The sequence below is a fragment of the Grammomys surdaster genome, unplaced genomic scaffold, assembly GCF_004785775.1.
Source record: "Grammomys surdaster isolate TR1022 unplaced genomic scaffold, NIH_TR_1.0 133, whole genome shotgun sequence".
NCBI lineage: Eukaryota > Metazoa > Chordata > Mammalia > Rodentia > Muridae > Grammomys > Grammomys surdaster.
Window position 1 is genome coordinate 5,879,759 of NW_021604591.1, and position 10,838 is coordinate 5,890,596.

Sequence of the window (10,838 nt, forward strand, 5' to 3'; positions counted from 1 at the left end):
TTAGTATCACATACAATAAAGCCAGAACATAAACAGTGTAATTTTCCTTATAAATACATTCAGGTTATCTCAGAATTCCAAGAGAAATGTCTTCATTTCAAGCAATCTCTTCTACAATATATTTCTATTATATTTCTGTTTTGAACTCATATGGATTGATCACATGTAGAGATTCTTAACCTTCCTTATCCTGTCACTCTCTTAAATGTTTCCTCATCCTGTGGTCACTTCTCTAACTATAACATTATTTCATTGCTACTTCATAACTGTAGTTTTGCTACTGTGATGACTCCTAATATAAATAGTTGGTATACAGGACATCTGATATTCAGCCCCTGGAAAAGGTTGTTTGACTCCCCAAACTGGTCACAAACCACAGGTTAAAATCACTGTTCTAATAGGTACTGAAGCTGTTGCTTGCTTGTTTATCTGTTTTTGCTTTACTGCTTGCTATGGGGTTGAATTGTGTTTTAAAATCTCTGTATTGAAGTTTTTAACTCCAGTATAGTTTTATGTGGAGACAGGACCTCTAAGGAGGCAGTTAAGGTTAAATGATTTTCTGGGGGTGGGGAGATGTGAATCAACAGGATTACTGAGAGAAGACATGAGCTGTGTTTCTTCTTTTTGCCTTCCCAGTGGGGACTCTAAGAGATGGTACCTGTCAGCAACCAGGAGGAAAGCCAGCATCAGAAACCAGGCTGCAGAAACCTTGACCTTGGACTGCCTGGCAATGGCAAAATACATGTGTGTTTTTCAGGATTAAATATTTTGTTAGGGCAGTCAGAGCTGACTGGCACAATTGTCTGATTAATCTTTATCTCAGGGTTAGCTGAGGAGGATTTCACTTCACTATCTAAAATCAAATCAGAATCCCCCTAAAGGGATACAAGTGAACTCAAGAATTCTGATAATGTGAATATTTTTCTTCCCAGAGAATAGTCCTCATCTGACTCTTGGTTTAAAAATAATAATAATTTAAGAACCTATTTAATTTGCAGGGAATTCTGAGCTAGAGTCATGCTAATTTTATCCAGTTTATATCATTTTGAATGAAGTTAAAATGAGAAGGTTTAACTTCTTTTGTTTCTCTTTATTATGTTGCCGGGGTGGGCAGAGCTGGGTTGTGCACATACAGAGCTAAGACAAGTCCAGTTATTGTGACTCAGGTATTCTCCATCTTTTTGACTGAGACAAGTTTTTCACTGTCCCAGACTTACTAGTTTTACTAAGCTCATTGGGCATTGAGTCCCAGAGAACAAGAAGTCTTTACCTTCACAGACATGGGATTATTAAGACAGAATGAAATACCACATCTGGCTTTGGATATGGGTACTGCAGGATCCAACTCAGGTTTGAAAACCTGGAATGTTTGCCTTTCATTCTTGCCATGGTTTCTCTTTGACGGACTATAAAATAGAAGATGAAATATGCCCTTTCTTTCTCAAGCTTGTTTTGGTCAGGTTTAAATAATAGCAACAGAAAGCAAATTAGGATGGCTCCTAAAATCCTCTTTCACATCCACTCTTCAATTTTTGATAATACCAATGATCATGCTAAACTGGATAGGAAAAAACTTATGACTCCTTAGCCTTAGCAAAAAATTATAGGCAATTGAGACAGAGTGTGAGTGGGAGAGGTGGTATTCCCCAGGGAAAAACACACAATTGGTTGTACAGTGCCAAAATGTCAGCTCTGAAAACATATATACAAGTGACATTATATGGACAGAACAAATTATATTTATGAATATGCACATATATACATATACATAAATGTATGCAATAACAATTATTGGAAAATTAGGTTAAGAATTTAAAAAAAGACAGGGAAGAATATATGAGAAGTTTGGGAGGGAAGAAAGGATAGATAGAAATGCTGAAGTTAAACTATAACCTAAACAACAATTTAAAAATTGCCTTAGGCAGGAGGAGTCAAGGGAAGAATTTACTTTTCTCATGGCCCCTGACAACTGGCACCCCCATGTCCAGAAATGCTGGAGCAGCAAACTGTAATACCTAGTAGCACCAGAGCTAAGTGACTGGTTAGAATTTAGCACCTAAATGTTCTCCATACTCTCTTCTTGCATCTTTTGGTGATTTATAATCATTCTGAAATAGTTTGCATAGTTATAACCATGAGTCAATCTCATCCACAAAACTAGGGTTCCTATACAGGGAGATCTGTTTCCAATTCTTCATAGCAAGTTCTTGTCATTTTAATTATTCATCCTCACTTAGCCAAGATTGATTTGACATTTAATTTATTATTAGTTTAAAATACATGGAGTCTCTGATTTAAATAAGAAGGCCTGAATGAATTTCAGAAAACTGAGAACACTGTGTCACTTGCAAGTGAGAAGGCAGTTATCCACTAAAGTGTATACTTTTCTTTATGGCCAAAGGAAATTTATTCCTTAAATCAGCCTTTCCAGAATGAGTTGTACAGGAAATTAGTTCTTAGGGATTTAGTTAGAATGGAATTAAAGAAGACTACTGTACTAGAACAGATTTAGAAAATCCAGGGTTGAATAATATTCAATGTGTTTAAGTGAAATATTTCTGTTTTTTTCCAGTATTAAATTTTATAATGTTTATGTTTTGCTCTTTGTTTTTCATAAAATAACATTACTTATTGGTCCTAGATACATATTTTTAAAAACATTCCTAAGTGTACAGTTGCTATCATTTGTTTTAATTAGTCTTTATCTTTAAGATCCATTTAAAGTCACATAGTTAGAAAATATTAGTACAGACTTTGAGTTCCTGTACAGAGTTAGCTTCTTCAAAACAGTCTTAGGATTTGGTGTGGTTTTCTTAGACAGAGTGATTCTAGGACCTTATTCTAGACTCAGTAAGTCAGACATTTGGGCATAGAGAACACCAATCTCTTTAAACATTCTTCCAGGATGTGGTAACACTTGACAACCACTAAATTTGCATACTAGAAGAATAGAAACTCACACTTCATTGGCTCTCACTTAAAGATGAAAGAGAGTAGGAGGGAGATCTAGAGGAAGTGAAGATGGCTGTAGTATTTCCAATAAGAATAGCCCCATCAGGACACATATTTGAATGCTCAGTTACCAGGAAGTGGAACTTGAAAGGATTACAAGGATTAGGAGGTATGACCTTGTTTTAGAAGGTGTGTCATTTGTTAACTTTTAGGTTTTCAAAAACCCACACTAGGTCCAGTCTTTCTTAGGCTGCAGACCAGAATATAGCTCTCAGCTACTGTTGCTACACCATGCTCCCCCACTATGATAATAGTGGCATAACCCTTAAAACTGTAAACCAATCTCCAATTAAATCCTTTTTTTTTTTAATGAGTTGCCTTGGCCATGGTGTTTCATCACAGAAATAAAACAGTGACTAAGACAGTAACCAACAGGAAATTCTGGGGGTATGAGGAAAAGAATGTTATTGAGAATTCAGTAGAATTGGTTCAGTAAAAAAATATTGCAAGGTATAGGCAGGAATCAGGTGTATGAAAACATGATCAAGAGAAAATGGCATTCAGCTTTCAAGAAGCCCAGATTCTAGGCATGTATCAAACAGGAACTCAGAACTCCTAGAGAAATAAGAGATAGAAAACTTCGTTATAGAAAAGCTACGACACAAGATCGCTCCCTGTTGAAGAGAACTTTGTCTGATTTAAATGTTCATTTCAGTGATAGATAACCCGAATTTCAGAAATTTTTTTCTGCTTGTGCACCTTCGTATTAACAGTTAAACAACATGAGAGGTGCAAATGAGTCTTCAGGTTTAATTCAGTGTGTGTTCTGAAGCCACGTGACTTCAGAGTTAGACAGCTGGAGGAGTGAGACCTCGAGAAGACCTTCATAAGCTAGTGCCCTAAAAGTCTTAGCTTCACATGCTACACACTCCATTGTTAACACTGCTTGTACTATCCAGGGCTTAGACAGCAGAAGAAAGCTGATTATGATTGCCTTTCTCCAGCTTTAAAGGCTTGGAGATAATCTTATGTGTGGCCTCACTTAAATCCAACTTTCAGTTTTTTATTCCTCAGTGACATGTACAATGGCTTGTACAATGTTATACAGTCTGCTTGTTATGGTTACAGATATCTTCTTGGAAGTGTGATTCTGACAGTACATTCTATGTTTGTCTGGGCCAGCTAAGCTTACATTCATCACAGCATCATATCCCAACATTCCTTCCTGGATGTCTGTCTGTGATATGTATTTGTTGTTGTGGCTGCTGCTGCTGCTATTGCTGTCGCTGATTTTGTTACACCATTGAGTAATAAATTATGAAGTTGCTAATGAAAATTTAGTTGTTCATTTATTTATATACTTATGGGCTGTTTGTAAAATGTAAAGATTTAAGGTTGGAGTACTTTATATTTAGCATTTTTGCAGTTTCATGAAATCTACTATTTTGTAGTAATTTAGACCTGACATTTTCTCTACTCAGAAATAGATGAAAATGTAGCATGAGACCAAAGAGAGATATTTGTAAGGGCATCTTCCTAAGACGTCCATCCACTGTCCTCACTGCTTCATCATCGAATAAAATTCCTGAGAATATTATAACTATATATATGCTTTACTTTAGAAAATGCTTGGCTTTTCTCCAGTATCCTGTGAGTAAAAGTTATTATTTATGTCTTCAGTCTCTGAAGGTCATATGTGAATTATTGTTACAGAACTTCAAAAGGATGAGAAGGCAAAGCATAGTTATAGTCGTTAAATCTTTAACCTCAGAAACTTACTTACTGCTTGGTGCAGTAAGTGAAAGAGACTCAGTGTTACTATGCATATTCATGAAGAGAGAGAATCACGTTTTGGAGACTGACTGTTCCAAGCTGTACTGTGTTTTGTTCATAATTGCTCCTAGGCCTGGTTTTAATTCCCTTGCTTTGTGAGTATTTCATAAAAATCCTCATCTTTTAAAAGAGAGCCTGTAGACCTTTCTGCTTTTCAATAAACAACCTAGCATGAAATGAGATCTCTAGTAAGAAGAGTTTTGAACAAGAGTAGACTTTCTTTGGTAGAACTCCCTAACCTTTCTATATGAACACTAAGTAGAACCAACATAGTTCTTGGCATCTAAAAGACAGGAGAATTGTCTATGTTTCCTGGGTTTGCTCTTCAGCATCATATCACTCTTCCAAGTAGAAGAATGTGCAGCTCTCTTGAACATCCAGTCTGCATAGCTAAACATTACAATGAACCAGGAATTTGAGCCACATCTGCAAGTTTACTCTGCTCAGGAGAAATCTAGATGACACTGTAGGTTGAATGGCTTCCAGCATACAGATGATTGATTTTTTTTTCTTTTTTGCTTACAAGATAAATAATACAATGTTAGATTTTCAAGCTCTCTGATGAAATATCACTATTTTTTTTTAAAGATCTCTTTTCCTTTGAAAACGTATTCTGTCCATTATGTAATACCAGGGCCTGAAGTTTGCATTTCAGGACTTCTCCAGGACTATTCAAGTGAAATTGCTTTCTGATGTTTTCTTGTTTACCTGCTCTAACCTTCAACACATTTGCAAAACTCAAAGCAAACTTACTCTGTCACATGCAAATGATATGCAAATTAAGAAGCTCTTTGGAAATTTTCATGTATAGAAGCTCTATGATATTTTCACAATGCTGTCTGTTTCCATAACAGTTCACTTCACTGGTTATGTTTGACTTTAGGCAATGTTTGGCCAAGTACAGTAATTTTAAATAATGGAAAAAAATCTATTTTTTATGGTTTTTGTTGTAAGACACACAGTTAAGCTAATCAAAGCCAACACTGATCAAGATTTTTTTATATGAAAATCAGTTGTAACGAATGGTGTGCCAGGTGGGAAGACAGAGAAGAGGGAATCAATGTTTGAGAAAAATACTCCATCCTTAGAAAGACACCCATCCATACAAAAAAATAAGAAAAATCATTTTAATTCAGGAAGATGCGCTTCAAATTTATTGGTCACATTCTAAAACCAACATCATAACAGAAAAGAATTATGCTTAATTTTTAAACCCGTGACCAACTCTTTCTATATTCATGGTTGAGAAAATATATATCAGTTAAATGACAAATATTAACAGAAAACTAAAAAGAATTTGGCAATAATGGCACTTTTCAATGTGAAGATATAAGTTGTCTTGGCTGAATTTTCTTGTAACACGAAAATTGCCATTTTTTTCATTTAAAGTAGAGGGTAACTTCAATTCTATTTCAGAACAATATTCAGATACAATGATGTATCTGAAAGAAAATCCATGAAAAGAAAATCCATGCTCAGTACCCTAATTTGCTTTTGATGCCTTGGGTTGTAATTATCTCTAACTTTGATATAGTGCTTTTTAATTTACAAAGCTCATTGACTGTTAGTTTCAGAGTTTAGATTTAGTTAGTACTTAAAGATATCTATAAAAATCACTGCCTAATACGCCTAATACCACACCTTAACTTTTGACTTATTAAATATCATAAACTTCATAGCTTCATATGGTTTTAAAAATAAAACTACTAAAATTGGACCTTGTACTACCTCAGGGGAGTATCCACGGTAAGTTGGAGAATTGTTGATGGGTTACATCAGCTTCCTGATGACAAAAGAGAAAGTGATGCGACTATTCGGTAGGTTCCTTTGGGTGACTTTATTTTACTTTTTTGTGTATATGTATGTGTGTCTATATATGTTTGCGTAAGGGTATCTGGGTACAAGGGCCTATGGCAAATGTGTTGGATTCCCCTGTAGCTAGAATTACAGGAGACTGTGAGTAGCCAGATGTCAGTTCTGGGAATAAAACCCAGTTCCTCTGCAGAAGCAGCAAGCATTCTTAACTGATGAGCCAGCTTTCTAGACTTCATCATTTTCTTTGAAAGATGATTTTAAAAATGACTGCTATGTGTTTTTCTGTGTGATTACTAATAGCTCTCTCTTTCCTCTAAGATCATATAGTCTGTAATTCTCCCATTTGTACATTTTTCTCATGTTGCATATTTTTAGAGTAAGAATACCTCTAAATAAGCTTTAAAACATATTACTACCTTAGCTTCATTTCATATATATTTTCTATACTTATTAATGGTTCTCTACCTGACCATGAGGTACAGAAAAACAAACAAACAATAACAGAACAACAACAAAACCCAAAAATCCAACCTACTAACAAAACAAAACCCTTGACAGATTCCTATATTGTTACTCTGATACCAGGTAGAAACATTCCACACATATGAAGATGGGCTATGGTATACCAACCGCAAAATAATATATTTTATTTTTCAACATTTTTTCTTTTATTGATAAAAATTACACAAAAGCTAAGTGATAATTAAATTTAAAAGCAATATTACACATCATCTTGAATTTAGAAATTCATCCCATGATAGTGTCATCCACAGGAACCCTGGCCATTGTTCACAGAGCCCCTCTCTCCTTTGAGGGTAGTACTCAGGCTCTTCCCCGTCCACAGGTCTGGATATTAGGTTTCCTTCCATGATAGGTAGGTGGGGGAATAAACCAGAGTGCCTAATATTGTCTATAATGTGTACTGAGTGAATATACATTTTGATGTACTTAACTCATTCCAGTAGTTTATTGAACATTGTAGTCAACTTTCTTTACTTTAGGTCAATGCAAAACAAATCTTCTTTTGGTACCATATAAGTACTAATATTTAGTAGTAGAAAGTCACTCAACCAGGAAATTAAGAAAAATAAAACAAATAAAAGGATAAAACCAGATTTTAAAGAAAGAAGTAACTTGAAAACATAGGGAAAAAGGTCTGTGAGTGTTATATACACCTTACAAGAAAAATTGTGTTGTTTCCCCAAAATTCCCACCCTCCCACTGTGGTTCTCCAGCCCAGGAACCATGCATTGTAGAAAAATCAAATATACAAACAAACCTATAGATAGCTAGGGTGAAATCTATTTTTATAAGAACTTAACACTCTTGACTATTTACATCCGGGAACGCCTGTGTTCATTTTATATTTTAAAGCAAAGGAAGTTCTGTGACCTCCCAGGTTGGTGGCAGGTTCATCAGCTGCCAAACTTCATAAGCAGTTTGAGGTTTGCTTCTCAGTATTCCCTAAACTGTACAACAATGAACTCTTGAGGCTGGAGGATGCTGGACACCTCATCTCCTTTATGATGGAGGCCTCCTTTTCGCTGTGAGCTCTTCATCATGAAGTTAGCTTTGCTGTTAGTTTGTTATTCTTTCCAGGTAAATGGCAGGTGCAGCCGACCTGGCTATGGTGGCAATGAAGCTGTGGTCTCTCCCAAGCTCCAAACTGGGGCTGTCATCCTGCTCTATGGACACAGCTTCATATGCCTTGTTGATGTGGAGAGGCTGGTGGGCCTGGCAGTACCCAATCACTGGTTGGTCATAGCTGTAATACGGCAACGGCTTCACATGGTGGGGTATCTGTACATGAGAATCAGAAAAAGCAATTGTTAGTGATAAGCTTTAAAGGAGACTATTTTTGTTTTCCGTGTTGATTCAAGTCCTCTATTATCTGAAAACACCAATTTAACAAAAATAATTTTTGTTACTTTTTGGTTATCATAATTCATATGTACTTTGTACATAAATTTATATATAGTGTATTTTCAGTGTTTTGATTCTACTCTTAGTTGACACATCAACATAAAAACATCTAGAACAACTTAAATGTCTTTGAACATGGACAACATATATCATACATATGTAGAACTGCTGTGTTTACCCTATTACACTATCAAAAGCTTTCTACAGCCTGCGTGAATTCACATGCTACAAAAACTGGGAAGACCTGTTACAATATGGCATGATAACTCAAGTCAAAAATAAGGTGCAAAAGATGGTCTGTGTAATGATCAAATGTGAATGCTGATATATGCAAGTTCTGTGTATATGCCTCATATGTCTATATGTTATATGTCTGAGTACAAGTTTACAAGCACATGTATATAATACACATGTTCTATGTATATGTCTTTAGCTACATTATTGTATTTTATGTTTTTATATGTAGTTTATTTGTATATGCCAGTCTTTCTTTTTTCACTGACAATTTCATACATTTGTATAAGGCACTGTGCTTACTTCTACTCATACACTCTCTTATCTACTTTCCACATACCTACTCTGGACCAGACACTTTCCCAGACTCATCATTCCTATTTTTTTGTGTGACCCATTTAGTTTAACCAGAGCCACTTATGTAAGCACTGGATTGGATCTATCCATTATAGCTTAATAGGGCCATTGGTAGGTACACAACTGAAGAAAAATTGTCTTTGTCTACATGAATCAGTAGCACATACCTCAGAAGAGAGGTGTGCGACTCCCTCCATTCCTACCTGTTGATGAGTTCATTCTACAGCCTCAGGGTAGGTACCCATAGCCTCTCCGAGTTCCTGTTTTCAAGGTCTGTGTCTTGACTAGGAGGTGGGATTTCACAACCTTTCTTCTTATCTTATGACTCTTACAATATTTCTAGCCCTTCTTTTGTACGGTCTCTGGGCCTTTGAAAGGATCATTAATTGCCTTATTGAGGATTGTGTACTCATTCATCCCTTAATCTCAACACCTTGTACAGTCAAGCCTCTCTGCACTCATCACTATTCACTACAAAGATAGGATTATCTGATTAAGGCTAAAAGTAGCATTTTCTATGGGTATAAACATAACCATTTACCATGGTAGCTTGAATTTATATCAATTTAGATCAACAGCTTTACTCAGTACCCCTATAGGTCATATGATCTCCCTTACCTTGGGTTTTTGACCAGGTTATAGTACCATAAATTGATTCTCTCCTCTGGAGACTGTCTCTAATACAAAATATACAATTATCTGCATCTTTAATTTTCATTTTTACTTCAAACTTCATACAATTCTACCCTCCATTTCAGATCATGTGTATTTTATGTAAAATAAAAATATCACAGATAATTTCTAGAATACGTTATTTAAAATATTACAAGTGTTTGAACAGGTACACCTCTCTGTTTATAGTATGAATGGTATTCTTTATTTTCAAGGCGACAAGCAACAAGCTAAGGCTCTATTGACTGTCACTGCAACAAATCTGGGTGAGAGTCTACACCAATTATGTTAATATCAAAACCTGCAAATAATATAGTCACCTTAATTTTCTGTATTGCTTTTCATTAGACCCTATATATTTGATAAAGAAACACATCTCACAAAGTTAGGAAAAGGAAACTGAAATTGCATATTTTTTTCTTTATCTTGTGCTTGCACATCTGTCTGAGCCTGCTAGATCAATCTGATGGTGTTGATTCCTTGTTGCGACTACAAAACTCCAAGTGCTCAGCGTCTAGTGGGTGATGATCTGAGAGTTTTTGACCTCTTGTCTCAGCTCCACCTCTGTTTTCCCTCCGTGGACTCCTAGCTCTGGAAAGTCACTTTCTCTCACTCACAGCTGCAGCTCTCTGATAGACTGCCAATGCTGGTTGATCGGAAGGAAGGCTTAGAAGGGAAAGGCTTGTTTTTGTTGTGAGCTTTCTCTCTGTACATGCAGTAGACATCCCTGATCTATGTCCTTTGGAGTGATTGGTTCATTCACACAACAGCAGGTGATACCCTTATCACACTTTTGACACGGTGCATAAAATATAGTCAGGGTTCTCTAGAAGAACAGGACTTATAATGAATCTTTCTCTCTCCCCCTCCCCCTCCCCTTCCTCCTCCCCCCTCCCCCTCCCTCTCTCCCCCTCTCCACCCCCCTCTCCTTCTCCCCCTCCCCCTTCCCCTCCCCCTCTCCCTCTACCTCTCCCCCTCTTCCTCCTACTCCCCCTCTCCTTCCTACTCCCCCTCCCTCTCCCTCTCCCTCCCCTCCTCGCAAATGCTATGAC

At 36.4% G+C, this 10,838-nt stretch overlaps 1 protein-coding gene across 2 annotated transcripts in view; it reads right to left on the reverse strand.

The window, feature by feature from the left end:
* Nucleotides 1-7,242: 7,242 nt before the first annotated feature.
* The window catches only part of Lrrtm4 (leucine rich repeat transmembrane neuronal 4), a 733,131-nt gene continuing 729,535 nt past the window's right edge, over nt 7,243-10,838 (reverse strand). Inside the window, exon 3 of one of the 2 annotated variants that reach the window (XM_028762452.1) lies at nt 7,243-8,400. In XM_028762452.1, coding sequence (XP_028618285.1) covers nt 8,179-8,400 — 222 coding nt within the window. In that variant the 3' untranslated portion in view covers nt 7,243-8,178. The remainder of the gene's footprint in view (nt 8,401-10,838) is intronic. The other variant, XM_028762453.1, reaches the window with a different exon arrangement.